The following is a 23,108-nucleotide window of genomic DNA, read 5'->3' on the forward strand; positions in this document are numbered from 1 at the left end:
AGAAAGAAAACTGTCTTCATCCGGTCCCTGTGGGGCATATCTATAATCCCAGTGACTCGGGAGGCTGAGGCAGGAGAATCACAGATTCGAGGCCAGCCTCAGCAATTTAGCAAGACTCTGTCTCAAAAAAATATAAGGGAATGGGGATGTGGCTCAGAGGTAAAGTACACCTGGGTTCAATCCCCAGTACCAAAAAACCAAACAACCTCCTTAAACCCTAACTAATAATAATAATAAAAAATTGGTTACAAACCAGAGCTTTTTTTTCTTGTTTAATTTCTGATGAAGCATAAACATAAAGAGAGCTCAAAGGAAAATATTAATAGAATTGGCTGTGTATCTTAAAGTGCATAAAATAGCAAAACTTTTAGATTAACATAATATCATGAGCTTCTCTTTTATTTTTTCTAATCACAAGCTTCTCAAAGGAGAAAAATCATAAAAAGGCATTTATGAAAGAAGAAATACAACTGATCAGGAAATATTTAATCATAGAAGATAATCAAAGCAAAATGGCTTAGCAAAGGGTTTTTCCTTATCAAAGTGATATTAAACATTAAGCCCATAAGTAACTTTTTAAGGAAGTGTTAAATATACAGCCAGTGACTCTTGATATGGAAGGAAATTTGTGTATGTTACCCCAAAATTTGCCTTTTTTGTTGTGGTGGTGGTGGGTAGTGGGGATTGAATCCAGAGTGCTTTACCTCTGAGCCACATTCCAGTTCTTTTTATTTTGAGATAGGGTCTTGCTAAGATAGTGAGGCTGGCCTCCAACTTGTCTCCTCCAACTGCCTCAGTCTCCTGAGTTGCTGGGATTACAGGTGTGCACCACCACATGAAGCTCTAAATATGCCTCCTTGACATAGAATTATTTTTTAGATAAAAGTAATTAAGAAGCAGCAAGCAGCAGAAAAACTTTATCCTCTTCCTCTCATTTTTCTGCCTTAATGTCGGGATATAAATTCTCCTTTAGGGAGACAACTCTGGACTCCTCTTATGAGCCTCTAGGTGGCGCCAGAGCAATCTCGCACCACCCGCTCATTGCGTCCCTGGCCTTGGATGTATCCCCTTCCCGCCCCTGAAGGCCTTGGGCTTCCCTTTGTCTTGTCACTGCAGCCTCACGTCTTAGCTGGAGATGCCAGTTCGCCTGGTTCTGAGCCATTCTTTGCGCTGCCTTGCCCGGGAGCTTCTCCCACGTGATGTGCGCTGAACGTGTAGATGAACTTGTTTTGCTTTTGCTTGTTAATCTCTTGTTGCAGGGGCCCATCCCAACCAAGAACTCATGTGGGGAGAAAAACCCATGGAGATTGAGGAAACATCTTATTTCCTCCCTGACAGTACTGTCTATCATTTTGGCAGTATGAATCAAGAATCCTGAAAATATCTATTATCCTAATCTGATAATTTGCCTTCCAACAATCTGGTTTCCTGAGATTATTTGAGAGGACATGATGATTTATGCACAGACATCATTCCAGCTTATTTTAACAGAAAATCTGAAACAACATCAGCATTAAACAATAGGGTGTATAGTAGGTTTATATATTACATTACATGTGTTATACTTTGTTTTACAGAGCATAGTAGATTCTGGAATTTTTATTTTATTTATTTTTTTGGTACTGGGGATTGAACCCAGGGCACTTTATGGCAGAGCTAAATCCCCAGCCCTTTTCAGTTTTGTATTTTGAGATGGTCTCACTAAATTGCCAAGGGTCTTTTTAAATTGCTGAGGCTGGCCTTGAACTTGTGATCGTGCTTCCTCAGTCTCTAAAGTTGTTGGGAAGATTCTAGAATTTTTAAAGCCATTAAGAATTTGTTTTCAGCTGGGTATGGTGCATGCCTGTAATCCCAGCAACTGGAGAGTCCGAAGCAGGAGAATTGAAAGTTTATAGGCTTGCATGGGCAATTTAGTGAGATCTAGTCTCAAAAAAATAAAGAGGCCGAGGGTGGTGGGGCATGTGTGTAAACCTATCCGCTCTGGAGGCTGAGGCAGGAGGATCGGAAATTCAAAGCCAGCCTCAGCCACAGTGAGGCACTAAGCAACTCAGTGAGACCCTGTCTCTAAATAAAATGAAAAATAGGGCTGGGGATGTGGCTCAGTGGCCGAGTCCCCCTGAGTTCAATCCCCGGTACAGGTACATAGCTTTGTGGTAGAGCACCCTGGGTGCAGCCCTCAGTATGGGGAGTGAGGGAGTTTTCTTTCACAAAGAAAATAGGACACAACCACATTAACAGCATTGTCTCCAGATGGGAGAATCAAGGTTGATTCAACTTATTTTCTTCCTTATTCTCTATTACAAATTGTATTACTTTTATAATTAGAGGAAAAAAATTAATTCCTGGAGGTTTCTCCTTATAATCATTCTAACACAGTGTCTCACTGTGCTTCTAACAGCCCTGTGAGTAGGGAAGGGTCAGTTTTGCTTTCTGGTGTACAAAATTGAGTTTGTCACCTGTGAGCAGGGCACATTAGAGCACTTCTGAAGAATGGTCCAAACCTGGAAGGTCTGGGCTGAGGCACAAGCCTCAGCTTGTGGGAGACCAGTGAGCTGCTGCCCACCAGCTCTGAGCAGGAAACGTCCTGATGGCAATGACAGTTCACCTTCTGCCCGGGATCCTCTCCCCTCCCCCTACTGAGGCAGGTCAAGTAACTAGTTGTCTTTTGTTGCTTCAGATTTTGCTCATCTCGTTCCTGTGGGGAGCCTATTTCTCCTTGCTGACCTCTTTCTCTCCCTCGTACATCTGGTTTGTCTTTCTGCGGACCATGGTAGGCTGCGGAGTGTCTGGCCACGCCCAAGGGTAAAGACTTGCCCCAGTGGCTTCCCGGGGAAGAAGCATATACAGGCATTTACACCCACATCCTCAGTGCTTAATCGAAGAGTAGCATCAACAGTTTGCAAATAGACTTGTGCTAATTGTTTTTGAGTTTTTAAAATTTTTGAAAATAATGGCAGCTCATTATTCCAGTGGAGCCGTTTGCTCATCACAATGATGCTTGACCTTGAGGCTAGTGGAGTGGTAGTTTGTAAATGTGTTAGCTTTTTTTGTTGCAAAGGCTAATCATCACTTTTTGACCAGGGAAATTTTGTAAGACTAAATACTAATAAAAAGTGCCATATTAGGTAAATTAAAAAAAAAAAGTCCAGGGCTGGGGACATTGCTTGGTAGTAGAGTGCTTGCCTATAGGTAAGGCCCTGGGTTTAATCCCCGGCACTTAATTTTTTTTTTTTTTGAAGTCCATTTTGGACTAACCATTTTAAGCACTATTGCCCTGTGACCTAAGACTGTGCCCGAGTGAATGTACAAGACAGGGCGAGATCATATTGAAATAGAAACATGATTCTCATCTGCTTCCTGCCCTTGGGAAGTGCCAGGGTCTGAATTTGAAAGTCCTTAAACTAAGCGTTCTGGTTTGGGGAGCCGCCTTGAAATTAACAGGGCCCCTCAGGCTATTCTCTCTGCATTTCTTGGAGCAAGATATCTGTAAAGTATATTGGGAGATGTCAAAGCATCTGACTGCCTTCCTATGTAGAGGAAAGTATTGCTCTTTCCTGGGGCATAAGTTAAGCATCTGAGGCCTGGAGCCCTAAAGGAGTAGAAGCTAAACTGACTTTTAAAACATCCCCCAGGAAACAGTCCAATAAAGATGTTAAAGCCCAACCTTGCCTAATCAGAGCAGAGGAGAGCGATTAGAAACTGATGGAATATGATTCCATTTATTCCATTCACAAGACTAATATGTACTTAATTGGAAACCTGTGCTTTGACACTTGTTAGTTGGAAAACTATTTACCTTCTCTTGGGTGTATTCTAATTTTCCAGGTATGTTTTAGAAAAGGCAATCAGGTTTGGGCAAAAGGTCAGGCTAATATATCTGAAATGGGTAAAGAGGGTTTGATAACTTTCAGAGTAGAAATGGCAACAGAAGCACCGGGACATTCCCTTCTCACTGTTCTCTCATGTGGACATTAGTTGTAGCAATTACACGTATGTAATATATGTATTTTTCTTTCGGCTGTGCTGGGGTTGGAATCCAGGGCCTTGCACATGCTAGGCAAGCACTCTACCCCTGAGCTGCATTCCTAGCCCTGTAACAATTTTATTTTGATGTACGGTGAATGATGATGCTTTTGAATGCTTCATTTCTATGACCAGATTGCTTATGGAAAGTGATAATAACTCTGTTTTTGCCCTTCTTGTTTAGGTTAATCATAAAGACTGAATTTTTGCCCACTAAATATCGAGGCTACATGCTGCCCTTGTCTCAGGTAAGGTGAAGTAGGCGTTGGGGGCCCCGTCTTCTGCTTTCACGAGGATGCAACTTTGCAGGTTTTCTTCTGGCTGGTTGACCTTTGGTTGACTCGCTGCCTGTTTTCTGCACTAACTGAAAACGTTGAGAATGCTTGATGCCAGAGGTTGATGCCAAGGCCTTATGACCACTGGCTTATGTCATCCAGTGATGGTGCTCAGAACACAGTACCATCTTCCTCTATGACCGGGACATATTCCAGGGTCTGGCCTTGCTGGAATGACGGCTGCAGGAAGGCACCTGGGATCACCTTTCTCTCCCCTTCAGAGAGGGGAAGTAGCTACCACCCTATTGGGGTGCCCCATCTCCCTTCCAAAGATTCTGGTATCTGCAGATCCATCACTGGCCCTGCCTGAGGGACTGTGTCATAATTGCCATGTTGAAGAGGAGAAGCCTGGGATGCTCTGGAGCCCTCAGATCCCAGCTGACCATTGAGAGGTTTTGATTCCAGAAGAGATGTCGGTCTAGCTACCCTGTACCAGTTTTGATGCCCTTAGTATTCCAAAGTTTCTATCAATGGGGGGGGGGGGGTTCCAGGAAAAAAATGACTCTTCCCACTAAAGTAGTATGTATTTGGCAATAAGTAAAGTAGTCAGAGAATGTTTTAACAAAAATTTTTTGAGCCAGGTGCTGTGGTGCACACCTGTAATCCCAACTACCTGGGAGGCTGAGGCAGAAGGATCACAAGTTAGAGGCCAGTCTCAGCAACTTAAGAACATCCTGAGTTCCAAAATAAAAGAGGGTGGGGGGCTGTGGATGTAGCTAAGGGGTAAGGTACCCTGGGTTTAATTCCCCTAGAAAAGGGGACACTGAATTTGGGCAACAAAAATAACAAGGAAAAAAATCTAAAAAACCCTGCAACACCAGATAGTAACTCTACCTTACTCCCAGGTTTCTTCTTCAGACTTGTGTTAAGGTGGTTGCACACATTTTTAATACTTAGCATTTAATACTTAAAATTATTTAATGAAAAAAGCTCATTTTCATCTGCCCAGTGCCTTGGCATATTTCCTGGTTCTATCCCTTTTTTGTTAGTCTTATTTTCGAATCTCCTTGGGTCATCATGCTACTCCAGTGGTTTCACAGTTGTCCCTTGGTATCTGTGAGAGATTGGTTCTAGGATCCAGAGCATACCAAAATCAGTGATGCTTAGCTTCCTTATATGAATGGTGTATTATTTGCATATAACATATACGAGTTATCTCTAGAAGACTAAAAGCCATGTGAATAGTTGTTCTGCATTTAGGGAATGATGACCCCCCCCCCCCAAAATCTGTACATGTTGAGTATAGACACAATTTGATCTTGAATATTTTTGAAACTTGGTTGTTTGAAATCCCAGACTCAGATTCTGCTGATCCAGGACCTGCAGGCATGGATGGCCGACTGTACCTAGGTTGTTGTCCACCTCCAGAAATCTGTTTCCCAGGCCCCTCCTTGAACTTCAGACCCCAGAGGTCAATCACCTGAGTCCCTCACCTGGATTTCACAGGTTCCTCAGATACAACCTGCTCACAGCTAATCTCTTCATCTTCACCGAAGCCCTTGGTTCTGTGTGTCTGTTCTGTGGTCATAGCAAACAGGACCCCCTCGGTCACTGGAGCCACAAACTTGGGAGCCATTATGGATCCTTCCTTCCCCTCACCCCACCTGGTCAACCCCCACTGCTGCTAACTCATCCCCTGTTGGTGTAGCCTCGACCCCAGTGTCCCTCACCAAACATTGCCACATTTACCTCAAAAATGTGTGTCAAGTCCACTAAAGAATTTTGACATTTTGGTACTGAAGTTCCACCCAGAGCCACACCACCTTCTGGTCTACTTCAGTCCCCTTATTTGTTGCTCCTTCAGAAAAGTTGTCCCTGATCACCCAAGTCACACTTTATCGCATTATTCTACTTCCTTTATAGCTCTAGTCTCTCTATGAAATCTTTTTCTTTTTTGTTTTTTTGGTAATAGAATTCTTTGAAAGAGTCCCCCCCCCCCCCATTAAGGATTCCCAAGGAACCTTCTAGTAGGGTACCTTCTCCCATCTCTGTGAGGTAGAGTGGAGTCGCCTTATCCCTCATGCTCAGGTGAAAGCTGGGACTTGTTCCAATTTCTGACGAGGAGACCAGGCCCCAGTGGGCTGTTATTTATTGATAGAAGATTATCTCCAAGATATTACTTGCAAGTACAAAAGTCAAAGTGTGGATGCTGTGTAGTCTCTGGTACCCTTTGTGAAAAAAGAACAAAACACGTCCTTATTAGCTTGGATGTGTCTAGAACAGTGTTGGAAGGACAGAGAGGAGACTGGGAAGAGAAACCAGATGGCAGAGAGCTAAGGGAAGAAAGTGCTTTCACCATTTCTTTCCAGTTCTTGGTGCCTTTTATGTTGTGACCCAGTGAGCGCATGACCTAGTCCAGAAAAAAGTCAAGGTCTGAGACTCCCAGGGCGCCGTGTTCTTTAAACCACATAGTGCTGACTCTCTCTAGCTAAGTCCCCAACTTACAGAAAGCAAACGGAGTCATGGAGGAGTGAAGTGTCCATTTCCTCCAGGCAGTGCAAGTGGTGCTGGGAGTAGGACCTGAACAGCCTTCCTTGGAGCCTCCCGTCCTATCCTTGAGCAATGTGGGTGGATAGGAGGCATTTAATCTTTCACGTCTCTGCCCAGGTTTTCTGGCTGGCTGGCTCCCTGCTCATCATCGGCCTGGCCTCTGTGGTCATCCCCACCATCGGGTGGCGCTGGCTCATCCGGATAGCCTCCATCCCCGGCATCATCCTCATCATGGCCTTCAAGGTGAGCAGCTCTCGTGACCCTCTCCAGCTGGCCCACTGGCCTTTCTGCCCCCCTCCAATATCTTTCTCCCATCTACCTTCTTCCTCTAGAGAGTATCCCAACCAGCCTGCCCCTGGGCCTCCACCACCATTTATTCCTGACCTCTCTCTCCCTGAGCACACACCCCCTGATGCTGTCCACGCGTTCTCGGGCCACTGCAGGCCTGCCCGCTTGTCGTCCTCCTCTCCCACCAGGCTGTGCGGTGCTCAGCTGCAGAATCCTTAGCTTCCTTAGCTTCCAGCAGAATCTGCTCTTCGTTAAAGATAGAATCAGCTGCTCAGCAGAACGGGGCTCTGATCCCTTTGTGTCACCTACCCTGTGGAATCAAAGAGCATCAGAACTCAGAGGGTCCTTAGTGGTCATTCCTTCCAATCTTCAACCGAATTCAGGCACACCCCTGGCAGGTCTCTGCCAGAAGACTCCCGGCTTCGTGCCTGTGGTGACTTTATAGCTTTCTATAGTAGTTCCATCTCCCGGCAGCTCCAGGTGTTAGGCGGTTCTGTGTTACAATCAAAGACTTCATAAATTTACCTGCAGGTCCTACTGCTTCTTTCTGGAAAACCAGAGGTCCCTCTTCTCACCAGGACATCCTCCAAGTGTTTAAGGGAGGCCCTCCTAAGCCTCTTCCCCGTAATTTATTACTTTCAAGTCTTTTCCACGACAACTGGCTTCAGAGTCCTGCCTCTCTCTTTGTGGAAAGCCCAGTTGGTCAGCATCTTTGATGCAGTGAACGGTTGCTCAGAATCCCACGTAAGCCCCACAGTGCTCTGGGATCAGTGGTCTAGCAGCCTACTGCCTAGTGTCCGCCTGCCTCTGTTGGTAGGGACCAGGACTTTATCGCCCGCGTGGCAAGTTACCCTCCACAGCTGGATTCTGATGGGTTTGGATCAACTGCATCCCCAGGGTCTGTTTTGCATCAGTTTTTAAACCTAGAACCTAAAGCCTGTAATTGGTGTGTGTGTGTGTTTTAAATCTCAATTAAATTCAAACATTGACACTTCCTCCTTTGGTTTTAGCCCAGGCTTCCGTCTTCCCTAGATTTCCCTGCCTTAGAGGCAAGTTTCCACAGGAGGTCAGCAGAAGCTGCTGGACTGTGCGCTGGCAAGAGGCCTCGTTCTTTTCCCACCTTGGGAAACACGATGGTGTTTACAGAGCCATCACAGCGCTAGCTCTGCGTCTGCAACAGTCGCAACTCTCATGTCCTTTGTCATCTGTGCCCAGTTTATTCCTGAATCGGCTCGGTTCAATGTCTCCACCGGGAACACCCAGGCTGCCCTGGCCACCCTAGAGCGCATTGCCAGGATGAACCGCTCGGTCATGCCGGAGGGGAGACTGGTGGAGCCCATTCTGGTGAGTTCTGCCACTGGAGTGGGGAAGGCAACCTTAGTTAGCTCTCTAGCCTCCCCTTGGAGGCAGAGATTGTGCACAATCCCCTGATTGTGCCCAGCCAGACTGCGGCAGGGATGGTCTGGGGAGAGCAGAGCAGTGTTGAGGCTCTGGTGAACCCCACTGTGGGCTGCTGCCATGTGCTCTGGTTAGTTCTCAAACTTCATTTTTCTCAATAAAATGCAAACGGCAACACCACCTACCTGTGGAGCTGATCACGTATTTGGCAATATTGTTTATTTATGGGAGAATGTTTTTCAGGTTCTGGGGGTCAAACCAAAGGCCTCATGCATGCTGGGCAAGTGTCCACCCCCTGACCCTTTTTATTTTATTTTTTGAGATGGGGTCTTGCTAAGTTGCCGAGATTAAGGCTCTGAGGAATAGGTGGTCAACGTTTTCTCCCATAATGTAGGTTCTCTCTCCATGTTCTTGATTGATTCCTTTGCTATGAAGAAGCTTTTTAGTTCTCTATCATCCCCTTTATTGATTCTTGATTTTACTTTTCGCACTTGAGGAGTCTTGTTGAGGAAGTCGGTTCCTGAGCCCATATGTTAGAATGTTGGACCTACATTTTCTTCTAGTAGGCGTAGGGTCTCTGGTCCTTGATCCACTTGAGTTGACTTTTGTGCAGGATGAGAGATAGAGGTTCAATTGAATTCTTTTGTGTATTGATTTCTAGTTTTCCCAGCACAATTCATTGAAGAGGCGATCTTTTCTCCAGCGTCTGGTTATGGTGCCTTTGTCTAGTATGAGACAACAGTATTTATGTGGGTTTGTCTCTGTGTCTTCCATTTTATTCCACTGTACCTCATGGGGAGTTTGGTCCCTTTACATCTGCTACGCTTACTGGTACGTTGGGACTTCTGTCATGTACTTCTTTCTCTTTTCCTACCCTCAGTTACCTTTATATTTCCTCTTATTGGCTTGGAATTTATGCACTGCTTCTTTTATCTTAACAGTCATCCTTACGTCATAGATGCACACTTGCAACAGCAAATATTATTTGCTGCCTTTGTGTGCCTTCTCGACACTGGGACCTTAAGGTCTTCTGAATTAAGGTCTTCTGAATAATTTTTTCTTCAAAATCATTTTTGTCTAGAGTTTTAATTTTACTTTGTAAGCTTCCCTGAACAAGTCATTATTTTAAAGCCAGCATCTATGTAGATGGACTAATTTTTTTAGTACCATCATTTTTATTATTGGTTTCTAAACTTATTTTTATTATTACTGACTTTTTGTATTTCTCTTCTTTCTGCTAGGTTAATTTAGTTTTATTTTCAATATTTAAATGTTGGATCTACCTGGGCTTAATTTGGTATAAGAAACAGGGCACAGATCCAGCTTTGGCATGTCCAAATGGCTAAACAGTGGCTCTCATATACTTTTATTGAATAATTCATCCCTTTTACATTTGAAGAATTGTTTAATGTAATTCCAGCAACTCAGGAGGCTGAGGCAAGAGGATGGTTGATTCAAATATATGTGAGAATTTATTACATGATAAGGAAAGAATTTAATTTTTATCCAGTTTGTTAAAACTTTTTATTTTTGTATTAGGGAACCTACCACTGAGCTATACCCCCCAGCCCTTTTTCTTAAAAATATTTATTTTTCAGTTGTAGATGGACACAATACCTTTATTTTATTTATTTTTATGTGGTGCTGAAGATCAAACCCAGGGCCTCGCATGTGCTAGGCGAGTGCTGTACCCCTGAGCCACAATCCCAGCCCACCCCTCCAGCCCTTTTTATTTTTTATTTTGAGATAGAGTCTTGCTAAGTTGCCCAGGCTGGCATCAAACTTGTGATCCTTTTGCCTCAGCCTCCCAAGTTGCTGGAATTACCTTAAATAATTTTTTTTATAAATTGAATTTTACCAATGATCACTCCCCTTCTTGCTTGTTCCTTAGTTTCTCACGATCTGGTCCGTGAGATGTGTCACCTACAAGAGAATCAGTAACAAAACAAGCACAGATGTTCTGGATCCAGGAGTGGGGCTAAGGATCAGTGCAGGGAGGCAGACTAAGCCAGGGACAGCCAGCCTCTGCTATTTCACTCCAAAGACACTGGGAGGAAGGGCTTGGGGCAGGGCTGCACTGGAGATGAAGAGTACTGCAGATAGGGTGTTGGGACCGAGATTCAGAACCAAGTGTCTCATTAGGATGAAACAGACAATTCCTGTGACTCACAAAGTCCTCGGCTTTATGACTCCCTAGTGACACTGGGGGAGGAGAAGGGGCCACAGTGGCATCACGTAAATTCATAGCAGAGAGGTAGATGGGTGGGGTGTCGTGATGCATGCCTGTAATCCCAGCGGCTCAGGAGGCTGAGACAGGAGGATCACAAGTTCAAAGCCAGCTTCAGCAAAAGTAAGGCCCTAAGCAACTCAGTGAGCCCCTGTCTCTAAATAAAATACAAAATAGGGCCAGGGATGTGGCTCAGTGGTCAAGTGCCCCTGAGTTCAATCCCCAGGATGTCTTCCCACCAAAAAGGAGGAGGTAAATGGACAAGGCTCTGGACTGGGCTCAGGACACCTTGATTCCAGGCTGGCTCTACTGCTCCATAGCTATGTGACCTTAAGCAAGTTGCTTACCTTCTATGGGCCGTATATTCATTTAGGACTAGGAAGTTGGAGGATGGGACTAGCTCCAAGGTCTTCCAATCATGAGTGACCAGAGCCCTAATAAGTGAAGTAGATGAGGGTGGAGTCATCTGTGGCACCATGCTACCCACAGTGACCTCCAGGAACCACACCCAAGAGCCATGGGAGAGAAGACCTCTGAATTCCCTGCACACTCTAGCTTTCTGTGACAGCGGGAGCCAAGGCCCCTGGACCACATTCCTGGTCCCTTTGGAGGGGACCTGCAATCCCAGGTTAATTTATGAGAAAAGAATAGTTGGTTTTCTACAGAGAATCATCCAAAGTATTTCTAGCTTGCTTTCCCCTACTTTTTTATTTTATTTTTTATTTTTTTGCAGTACTGAGGATGGAATCCAGGAGTGCTCTACCACTGAGCTACAACCCCAGCTCTTTTCACTTTTTAAATTTTGAGACAGGGTCTTCCCTAAATTGCAGAGGCTGGCCTCAGATTTGTGATCCTTGTGTCTTAGCCTCCTGAGTACCTGGGATGACAGCCCTGTGCCACTGCACCCTGATTCATACTTTTTTTTTTTTTTTAAACATACGTTTTTACTTGTTAATTTCAAAAGAATCGCCCATTCGTTTTGCTGTAACTTTTAATTTCTCCTCCTTCCCTCCCCACCCCTGTGCCAGCACCAGTGAGCAGGGCAAGAATGGAAGAATTGGGCCTTAAGTCCACTGAGTGCCTCTATGTGCCAGTGACAACGGCTGGCTAAGATTCCTGTGTTATAAACAATATTCTAAACGCTTGGCGAGCTGTGCCACGGGGACCAAGTGGTCATCTCACTCTACCATACCCATATTATCCTTGTTCCCTATGATCCCAAATATCGCAGAAACGTTTGCTCGTTCTTAACCTGCTAAATGTCTTCTGCCCCCCTCCCCCACCCTTTTGATAATGCAGGAAAAAAGAGGAAGATTTGCAGACCTACTGGACGCTAAGTACCTACGGACCACATTACAGATCTGGGTCATATGGTAAGAATGCAGTTATTTAAAAACCAGCTTTAAATAAATAGGTATTTGACCGGGCTTGGTGGTGCACGTCTATAATCTCAGCAGCTCGGGAGGCTGAAGCAAGAGAATTGTGAGTTCAAAGCCAGCCTCAGCAACCATGAGGCACTAAGCAACTCAGTGAGACCCTGTCTCTAAACAAAATACAAAATAGGGCTGGGGATGTGGCTCAGTGGTCAAGTGCTCCTGAGTTCAATCCCTGGTACCAAAAAAAAAAAAAGAAAAATGGGTATTTGGAGGAATCCCACTTATGTACAGTGGTCCCCCCTCATCTGTGGTCTTATATCCCATGATTTCCGTTACCTGTGGGTCAACCATGGTCTGATAATATTAATATTTGTCTTGACTTCCTCAAAGCAAGAGAGACTACGCTCCTCTAACTCTGGTTACAGTCTATTGTTATAGGTGCTCTCTTTTATCTTTAGTTGTTGTTTCTCTCTTGCTGTGCCTCATTTATAAATTGAGCTTTATCACAGGGGTGTATAGGGAAAAGCATACTATATATAGGGTTCAGTACTCTCTGGTTTTAGGCATCCCCGGGGGTTCTTGGAACATGTGTCCTGCAGATAAGGGGACTACTGTAAATTCACTCATCACCACTGGGGAGAAAAACACAAGATAGACTCCAAATATTTCCTTTAGCAATGTCTTATCTATTAACACCACACCACACCACACCACCACCACAAATGAGTAAGTAAAAATTTTAAAAAGACAAAACCCTAATTGTCTATGGCCATTTCCCCCTTCACCAGGGATTGAATGTGGGGTGCTTTACCATTGAGCCCATCCTCTGCTCTTCTCATTTTATTTTGAGATAGGGTCTCACTAAATTGCTGAGGCTGGCCTTGAACTTGTAATCCTTCTTCCTCAGCCTCCTCAGCACCTGGGCACACACACTTGTGCCCCACCACATACAGCTACAACAAGTTCTTAAACGTTTCTTATCAGGGCGCATGTGGTAGTGCACGTCTGTGATCCCAGTAACTGGGGAGGCTGAGGCAGGAGGATTCCACATTCAGGGCCAGCCTCAGTTATTTAGTGAGACCCTGTCTCACAAAATGGCTAGGGATGTAGCTAAGGTAGAGCACCACTGAGCTCAATCCCTGGTACTTAAAAAAAAAAAAAAGAGTCTCTCATTTGCACTTTTGTAGCCTTTTCATTTTTCATTTCCTTGTGATAGAAACTGATCCCTTGAAGTCAACAGTGACCAGTGGGTTAGCCTCTTGTGGTCCCCTGTGTGCTTCTTTTTTTTTTTTTCCTTTACAGTCTTGACCTGAGTAAGCAAAGTCCTTTTAATCAGGACACAAAAAGGGGCTAAGGATAAGAGAAAAGATTGATGACTTTTACACATTAGGTTAGTACTCTGCGCCATAAATTATCATGAGAATCCCCAAAGGTAAACTACCAACTGGGAGAAGAAATTTGCTCTAAATAGGCAACAAACATTTTAGAGATATTCATATACACATCTGTGTAAAAATGTTTTATTGATATTTGTAATTTTTCCAGTAAGACAACCCAGTTTAAAAATAAGACTAGAGGGACCAAGGTTGTGGCTCAGTGGTGGAGCGCATGCTTAGCACGTGTGAGGCGCTGGGTTTGATCCTCAGTACTGCATATAAATAGATGAATAAAATAAAGGTCCATCAACAGCTAAAAAATATATATGTTATATATAAATTAGAGACTTGAACAGATAGGTCACTCATAATGTGTGCATCAGAAAAACTTGTCAAACATGCTGCTGTCCCCAATGCCACATATATGTTACCAGGGAAATACAAATTAACACCTAGCAAGAGACCAGTCCATGGGAATGGCTAACATGAAAAAGCTAGCACCAGCTGACTGCAGCTCACATTAGGGCAGACTTTGTTACAATTGAAATGTGCGTATCTGGTGGCCCCATAATTCTTCAGTTTATACCCAACAGAAATGCACACGTATTTCCCCAAAGACATTTGCATGATGCTGTGTGAGCCGGGTTCTCTGTTCCTTTTGCACATTCTGTCTTGTGACTTCCACGTGGACTCCTCTCCCCGTCATCTGCCTCCTGAGCTTCCTCCGTCCTTCACGTCTGCTAATGATGTCCTTTTCTCACTCCCAGGCTGGGAATCTCTTTTGCCTATTACGGGGTTATCCTGGCCAGTGCCGAGCTGCTGGAGAGGGACCTGGTCTGTGGTTCAAAGTCAGAGTCACAGGTGGTGGTGGTGACTGGGGGGGACTCACAGGAGAGTCACAGTCCCTGCCACTGCCACCTGTTTGCCCCGTCTGACTACCGGACAATGATCATCAGCACCATTGGGGAAATTGCTTGTAAGTGTCCCTCTGTGCTGGGGCCCTCTGTATTTCAGTCAGTGTTTTAGTCAACTTTTTTTTCTTTGCTGCTGTGACTAACAGGCTTGATTAGCACAATTGTAGAGGAGGAAAAGTTTATTTAGGGGCTCTTGATTACAGAGGTCTCAGTCCATAGACAGCTGGCTCTGTTCCTTGGAGCTCAAGGTGAGGCAGAATGTCATGGTGGAAAGAAATGTGGCAGCAGGAAGCAGCTCACGTGATGATCAGGAAGCAGAGAGAGACTCCACTCACCAGATACAAAATATATACCCCAAAATCACACCCCAAGGAATCACTTCCTCCATCCACACCCCACCTGCCTTCTGTTATTACTCAGTTAATTCTCCCAGGGGATTAATTCACTTAATTGGTCAAGGCTCTCATCACCTAATCATTTCACTCTGAATGTTCTTGCATTGTCTCACATGTGAGCTTTTGAGGGGCACCTCATATCCAAACCATAATAGGCTGGGTACACACCATTTGGAGTCTTGGGAGAGAAATGCAACCTATGATGTGGCTCCTACCTACTAGAATTGCACAAGACCCTCAATCATGCTGACATGTCTCCAACATGGATTGGTATGGGAACGAAGGGTCCAGAGGCGTAAAACTTTGAATTATTATGTTAAGTTGCATTTCTGCCCACATCTTAACATCTCAGAAATTGGGATGTGTCTTGAAATGACTCATTAGATTTCAAATGGCAGCATTATTTCTGTCTTAGTTGACATAAAATGATGGTACTTAAAATCAATGGCACTCTGAATTCAATGAGAAACTGTATAAAACATTTAAAATATAGGTCCAGCAAACTGACCATTAACAACAGATCCACGTGCACCATCCTGGGGACCCCTGTGGGGAAAGTGTCTTGAAGGAGTCGTGAGTTTGATGACAGTGTGAATGGGTTTGGGATGGAATACCAGAGACATTGGGAGAAAGTTGTTCTTTTCTGAAATAACAAGCATGACTCCTGGCTAGGGGTCATGAAATGTCACTTGTCTGTTAAAGTTTCAAAAATTGTCTTTGCTGTTTGCCTTCCAGTGAATCCTTTAAATATCCTGGGCATCAACTTCCTGGGGAGACGGTTGAGCCTTGCTATCACCATGGGGTGCACGGCTTTGTTTTTCCTCCTCCTCAATATTTGTACTTCAAGGTATTTGTCCTTCCATTTACAGTGGTTTCCAATGAGGTCTCCAGACCCCTAGTGTTCACTGGGGTCTGGCATGAGTCCCTTTTCCAGAGAGAGTGGAGAGCAAGCACCTAGTGCCTTCCAAGCGTATTTGCCTCTTCCTACTGCTCCTGCACCTCTCAGCTCTCAGGATGGAGGTGAAGCATTGGGATTCCCACCAAAATACTTAGGATCTTTACGCAAAGTTTCCTGGAGGATTGGAGAACAACCCTAGTTGTTTACCAAATTCTCTGGACCAGTGCCGAGATAGTTTAGTGATAGGGACAGCTGATCTGTGGGGTAAGATTGATTTCACTCTTAATGTGCAGTCCTAGAGAGGCATGAGCTATAATATACAGTGGGCCTCTGCAACTGTGGTTCTCACCATAGATTGAAAATATTTAAAAAAAAAAAACAAAACTTTGCATCTGTACTGAGCATGTGTGGAATTTTTTACTTTGTGTTATTCCCTAAACACTACTGTATTTACACTACTATTCAGTATTTATAAATAAGTACTAGATGTTACACTAACCTGGAGACATGTAAAGTGTACAGGAATATGGGGTTAAATGCAAATACGATGCCATTTTAAAAAAGGGACTTGAGCATCCTCAGATTTTGGTATGCACCAGGTCGGGGGAGTGTCCTGGAACCAGTCTGTCCTGAATACTGAGGGGTGAATGCATATCATCAGTTCTGAAAACTGTACCATTTTTTCAGGGCATGTGCTCATCTAGGGGGCCAGGTAGAATGACCCACTTGGGAGGTAGTTGAACCCCATCATTAAGCCTTCTAAGAGCAGTGCCTCCCTCTGGTTGAGTGACAAGTGGCTGCTTCAGTGTCTGTGAAGCACTTGGAACGGGACCCTGGGTGGCCCTCCGTGATGGCTTTTTGGACTTCCCTTGGCTTTCTCTCCTCTAGTGCCGGCCTTATTGGCTTCCTCTTCATGCTCAGGGCCCTGGTGGCGGCCAACTTCAACACCATCTACATTTACACTGCGGAGGTGAGTTTCCCAGAAGGGTTTTCCCAGAGGTGAGTTACTTCAGGGCATTCAAGTGAGCCACTTAGACAGGGTGTCCTTCTGTAGACAATGCGCCCCTGGTTTCTGTCAATTATGTTCTCAAGACAGCCCATGAAAATGGCACTAGCAAGTTTGATGTGGACTTTCCCCTCCCTGTTTAGTCTATTGAAAGACAATGTGAGAGGAAAGATGGGACCTTCTCCCTTTTCCACTACATGCACAAAACAAGCCATCACCCTGACCACAGCCTGCAGGAGTCAAGAGTCAGGAGCAGTGTGTTGCTGCTCTGGGTGAAGCTCCTGTTTCTCCCTCTTAAAATTACAATGTGTTTTTCACCTTCATTACTTTGGAAGACCATTTCCCCTTCTCTCTGTTGGTTGGTGCATTGTGGGCTTACATTTGAATATAATTGTGATTTATTCCATATGCATTAGTTTACTGAATTAATACAGCAACGAGATATAAGGTACTTCCTGAGATAGCTGAAGAGTTCCTCATTGACCTCTGCTTATATGGATGGGTGGGGGTACAGTGTCACATGCATGTACTCCCAGTGACTCAGGAGGCTTGCAAGATCAAGGCCAGTCTCAGCAAGTTAGTAAAGTCTTGTCTCAAAACAAAAATTTTTAAAAGGGGGGAGGGGCTGCGGCGAGGCTGGGGATGTAGCTGAGAGGCAGAGCTCTTGCCTATTATGCCCAAGCCCTTGGGTTCTATTCCCAGAGCTGGTTGGGGCGGGGGGGCGGTGGTGGTGGTGGAATTCAAAGGTGTGTATCAGAGAAAAGGAGCATCTTGAGTGTTCTGAAGGTATGTGGTGTTCAGTATGTTTGTAACAAAGGTTGATCTGGGAGGGAAGAGGAGAACTCTGGGAAGAGTCACTGACTGGTGTTCTCCATGCCCCTGCCCCGCAGGTCTACCCCACCACGATGCGCGCTCTGGGAATGGGGACCAGCGGCTCCCTGTGTCGCATTGGTGCGATGGTGGCACCATTTATCTCCCAGGTACAGTCCAGGAGTGTCTGTAGGGAGGGGGGAAAGAGGGACCCTGAGCCCTTTAGATTTAAGAGTATAACCAAAGGTTTTGGCTCACTTGATGAGTTTTCTTGGGGTTCCTTTGCCCCACTGTTTGAATTTGGGTTGGGAAAGAGGCTACATCAACGCCAGGCTTTGCCGGTCAATCTCCTGTATTGCTTCGCCTTCAGGGTTTGCTCAACTTTCAACTGGGTATTGTTGGGGAGGATCCAAAGAAAGGGATGCCTTGAAGAGCTGGAGTAGTTGCAAGATGATGGGCTTTAATTCTGAATTGGCTCTGATCAGTTGTCTAGATGGGCAACTGAAAAACATAGCCCCCGAGCTAGGGAGGTGCTATGGGGCAAGGGAAGTTCAGTGCACAGGCAAAGTGAAATCCAGGGGACCCTGGCACCATGAAGCTTCAGGAGGGAAGTCAGGCAGGTAATGTGTGTTAGTCAGCCTTAGCCTTTTTGTTGCTGTGACCAAAATACCTGACAGGAAAAATTTATTTTGGTGGAAAAATTTATTTTGGCTCATGGTTTTGGAGGGTCAGTCCATAGAGGGACAGGGTGACTCCATAGCTCTGGGTCCAAGGTGAGGTGGAGCATCATGGAGGAAGGCTGTGGTAGAGAAAAATGATCAGGACCTAGTCACCAGGAAGCAGAAAGAGTTCTGCTTACCAGAGATAATATATAATCCCCAAAGACTTACCCCCAGTGACCTACTTTCTCTAGCCACACCCTACCTGCTTACATTGCCACCCAGTTAATCCACAGATTAGGTTACAACTCTCATAATCTAGTCATTTCACCTCTGAATATTCTTGCATTGTCTCACATGAGCTTTTGGGGGACACCTCATATCCAAACCATAACACAAGGTGGCCTGTAGGGTTGTAGGTCTTGGGGGGCTATATGCCTTATCACTCTGTACTGCTCATTCTCTTTTGGTCACAAGAAACAGAAATCCACAGGATCTGGCTGTAGCAAAAGGGCAGGAGTGGGGCAGGCCCTGGGAAGGCCTGGTCCAGAAGTTAAGGCTGTCCACTCCAGGCCCTGCCCACTCCCCATCAGTCTGGGTTCTGTGGTCACTCATCCCCCCCTGAACATGTGGGTTTTACTCCTCTCTCCTGGAAGACCCATGTGCTGGGCCTGCCCATGTCTGTGGTGTTCCCACAGATCCCTTACACAGCCCTACCTCTGGCCTCCAGAACCGGAGGATGAGTTCTCGATAGCTAGGAGGGGCCTCTCATTACCCAGTTGTGGTCATTTGTCCATGCTTGAGCTGCATCAGGGTGGTCAAGAGCCAGGACTGTGAATAACCGTAGATATGGAGGTGAAATTCTCAGAGAAAGAGCTGCTGTGGGCGGAGCAGACCCTGACATGCATTTCCTGTCATTTAACAGGAATTTGTGACCACTAAGTTTTTAACTCTTAGGAGTGTTTTTTCCTCCACCCACCTGTCTTTAAAATAGGGGCTGGTTTTGTTTTGTGTCTTTGTTTTTCAAAATTCCTTTGTGACTATTATTTTATTTTCAGAAAAGGGCAAAAGAAAAAAGTTAACTACTTGGTTTGGATGTCCAGGCTGAATGACCAGCTGGGTCATTTCCCCAGCTTTCATTGGGAATGGAGTCTCTGGGCTCTCAGCCACCTGGAACATTCTTCCTGGGGACTTGGGGTACCCAAAGGCCACCTTGCTTTTGGTGGGTTTGTGGATTGGGGAAGAAGCCAACTGAGACCAGGTGCTCTGGCCCATAGGGCTCTGCTCCCAGCATCCTGGGGCCAGCAATGGGCTCTTGGCTCTTTACACCTTCGCTCCTCCTGGGCACCCTCCTTGAGAAAGGGGATGAATAATAGCACCACTAAGTGGGTTTATTCTGTTAAAAGACATGAATAAATGCAAAATATCCGGATAAATATTTGACACAAAATGAATGCTAGATGAAAACAATAATAATGAATAAAAGTCCAAGGCCAAATGCTATTCTCCTTAACCAAAAGATTCTTTTATGGGTGTGAGTCCTGATGAAGCCTTTATTGTTAAAGACAATAAGGTGCAAATGTTGAAGAGCCTGGACAGGATGAGATCGGAAACAAAAACCAAAGAGGTGGTAGTGTTACTGTTTAAAACACGATGCTTGATGATCATGTGAAGGCATTAATGTCACTTGGCAAGGAGGAGCCACTTGGCTGGGAAGAGTAAGGGATGTTGCTTTTGAGTTTTCCTCCTGGGTTCAGAGTTAAGCCTTTTAAAAATGCTATCAAAACATCCCTTACTACTATTGTGTGAAGTCTATGCTCCTCAGGAGGAAATATTTCAATTCACTTCATGCTGTTGAACAGCTGAGATAAGACAGCAGTGTGCTTGGCCATTGGGGCAATGTTTATAAGTGCCAGTTGGACCTTTGCTGTCCTCAAAGGACTTGAGGTGTGTTGGGAAGAGGGAGTAGGAGTATTTTTTTTTTAAATATTTTTTTTTGTGTGTGTGATGGTACTGGGGATTAAACCCAGGCAGCACTTTACAATGAGCTACACCCCTAGCCCCTTTTAGTTTTTAAGACAGGGTCTCCCTACACCTCCCAGGCTGACCTTAAACTTGTGATCATCCTGCTTCAGCCTCTTGAATCCTGGGATCACAGGTAAGTGCCACTGTGCTGGTGACCTACTTTTAATCCCAGTTAAATTATGTCACTGTACAATTGGGATACTTTGCTTTTCTTAATGGGTTTGCATTGCGAGAGTTGGGATCTGGGAAGCTTGTGCCTACTCCTGGGATATTGCTGGTTGTAGAGTAAGGGAAGCTGCTCCAGGCATCTGGTAGGGGCTGTCACTATCAGGAGCGGACTGGCCTTTCCCTGGAGGTGGTTCTCAAACTTTGGTGGTTATCAGGATTGCTAGTGCAATGCTATGACATAGATTCCTGGACTCTATCCAGATACGCAGATTCTGTGGCTAGAGACCAGTCACTTGTACTTTTAATTACCCCTGTGAATCCGATATGGCTGGGCTGTGGACCACCTTGTGAGAGTCACTGCCATCTACAGGGCATGTGGCAGCTAGGAATTGGCTTTTCCTTTCATTTAGTTCTTCCTCCTCTTATTCCTTAAAAGAGGCTGTTAAATCAGTTAAAGAATGTCCCGTCCGGCAGGACACATCAACGTGGGCAGCGAACCTAGATGGGGAGGAATGAAGGGACAAGAGACACGAAAGGATGACAGCAAGACAAAAGTTCTGATCAAGCTGCAAACTTTTATTGTTCACACAGGGGTATTTATATGGTGGGAATGGGGAAGCTCTCTTATCGGCAGTTGCTGGATGTCTGCACAAGGTGAGATAACCGCAGGATGTTTCAGGAAGATAGGTTTCAGGAAGATAGGTGGCCTCAGGATGTCTCAGGTGAGATAAGTAGCTGCAGGATGCCTCCCAGGCAGGATGTCTCCCAGGGGGCTGTCAGGCTAATCTTTGAAGGAGAATTTCCTTCTAGTCCCTGACATCTCCCACTTTCTTATATAAAATATTTGACCATACCTTACCGGCCATGTTTTTAGGGGGTGATAGAGGCTCTGTTCCTCTAGAAGGCCTTAGAATATCTCCTGATCTGAGCGAGCATCTTCACTAGGAGATTTCGTGGTGGCCTTGGCATGTTTTTGGAGGAGACGGCTTTGAGGGGGGAGCATGCCAACCGCCATGCACCAGAGCGTGTCACTCAGAGGTCTTGGGTTTTGGGATCCGTGGATCCATCCTCCTGCAGTCCTTCCTGCACCCTCTGTCATTATGGCCTAACGTCCTCACTCCATGGGTGAGTCCTCCCCCAAGCGGAGGGGCCCATGGAAGAGCGAACCCTTATGGCAAGGGCAGAAGATGGTTGGTCGGAGCTGTTACTTATACTTTTATATAAGAAAGAGAGATCTGTGGGGATGTAAACTTAAGAAATAAGCCTGAAAGAAGGGTAGAACATCCTTTTAAATGTTGGCAGCGCGGTCTTCCATCTCCAAACGGTGATAGTGGACCTGTATGGGCTTAGAGGCCAAAATATTAATCTGTTCTTTAATAAATTGTACCAGCCTGTTTATAATGCAGGGTCCTATGGACACCATTAAAAGCAAACCCAACAAAGGGCCTAATAAGGGAAGAAGGTAGGGTAAAAATCCATTAAGCCCAGTCCAGAGGGGATTTTCAAATAGTTCCCTTCTTCTCTTTTCTAGATCTTCTTGAAGCTGCTTAATTTTAGTGCGTACTATGCCTGATTTATTGGCATAAAAGCAGCATCTTTCCCATAAGGCCAAGCAAATACCTCCCTGGTTAGCTGTCAGCAAATGTAAGCCTCGTCTGTTTTGAAGGACCACTTCTGCCAGGGAGTCTATTTGGTCCTGTAAATCTTTAATAGTTCCTGATAGAGTTTGTACATCATCTATAAGTTGTTGAGATAGGCGACGGTAAGAGTGTATAGCCGTGCCTAAGCCAGCTGTAACTGTGCCCACAGCAGCTGTTATTCCAAGGCTGGCAAGGAGTGGTAAGGCCTGTATTGCCCGCCTGTGTCTTTTGACTAAGGTGTCTAGGCTAGGAATGGGTAGAGGTTCATCTCCTGGGACAATAGTTATATCAGGGAGTAATAAGGCAAGAACACAGCCACCGGTCCAATTCGCTGGAAGCCTGGGGAAGGCTGAGTTTCCTCCACACATAAAAACTGTGCCATTGGGGGGACAAAGAGATGGGGTGGGTGAGGAATAATTTTTTACTGTTGAGCAATTTCCAAAGGAAGTAACTCCAACATCAATATCATAGGTATTATTCTGCATCGCGCCTAAAAGACATGATGTAAAAGTGCCTATAGGCTGTACTTTAAAAGGAAATCCAGGTTGGCATGTATTATCACTGTCTATGATAGAATTAATAGGAACTGCCATAGGCATGATTGCCCCTGTTGTCATGCAGAGCCAGCAATCACCAGCAAGGGTGGGGTTGGAATTATTAAGCAAGGAGAAGGTAGTTTCCAAAATATCTAATGTATTGGTATCTAAATCTGGGAGCTGGGATTTAGGCAGCATTAAGGGGTGATATGTGAGCTCAGGGATTTGGGGTTTCAAAAGTTTGATTATCTGAAGATGCTTCACAGCATCAGTGGGTCCTCCACCATCAGAGACCCCTGTAGGGGCCTTAATGGGCCAGCAGGAGGGTTTACCAACAGTGCCTTGGCACCCAGCTGACTGTAACTTGGTATATATGCCTTCTCCTCCCCGGTCAAAGAGGAGGGGGGTATAATGAATAGTGGTCCCCTCTGCTGCATGAGTTTTAGTTAGGGTGGCTTCAAAAAATTGTTCTCCCTGCTTGTTAACACAAATTGAGGCTGACGCATAACAAGAGACATGCATCGCCTGGGTATGCATACAAGTT

At 45.2% G+C, this 23,108-nt stretch overlaps 1 protein-coding gene and 1 long non-coding RNA gene across 2 annotated transcripts in view; one reads left to right on the forward strand and one right to left on the reverse strand.

The window, feature by feature from the left end:
- The window catches only part of Svopl (SVOP like), an 83,219-nt gene that overhangs the window by 20,320 nt on the left and 39,791 nt on the right, over window positions 1-23,108 (forward strand). The window contains exons 5-13 of the mRNA XM_071611770.1: window positions 2,678-2,802; window positions 4,208-4,271; window positions 6,966-7,091; window positions 8,352-8,480; window positions 12,061-12,134; window positions 14,281-14,489; window positions 15,558-15,669; window positions 16,609-16,690; window positions 17,617-17,706. Coding sequence (XP_071467871.1) covers window positions 2,678-2,802; window positions 4,208-4,271; window positions 6,966-7,091; window positions 8,352-8,480; window positions 12,061-12,134; window positions 14,281-14,489; window positions 15,558-15,669; window positions 16,609-16,690; window positions 17,617-17,706 — 1,011 coding nt within the window. The remainder of the gene's footprint in view (window positions 1-2,677; window positions 2,803-4,207; window positions 4,272-6,965; window positions 7,092-8,351; window positions 8,481-12,060; window positions 12,135-14,280; window positions 14,490-15,557; window positions 15,670-16,608; window positions 16,691-17,616; window positions 17,707-23,108) is intronic.
- Window positions 18,220-19,554, reverse strand: LOC114105609 (uncharacterized). Its single transcript, XR_003585046.3, has 2 exons — window positions 18,913-19,554; window positions 18,220-18,335 (listed from the first exon to the last, which is right to left on the reverse strand). It is a non-coding gene; the product is annotated as an uncharacterized lncRNA (long non-coding RNA).

The sequence above is a fragment of the Marmota flaviventris genome, chromosome 1, assembly GCF_047511675.1.
Source record: "Marmota flaviventris isolate mMarFla1 chromosome 1, mMarFla1.hap1, whole genome shotgun sequence".
NCBI classification, from domain to species: domain Eukaryota; kingdom Metazoa; phylum Chordata; class Mammalia; order Rodentia; family Sciuridae; genus Marmota; species Marmota flaviventris.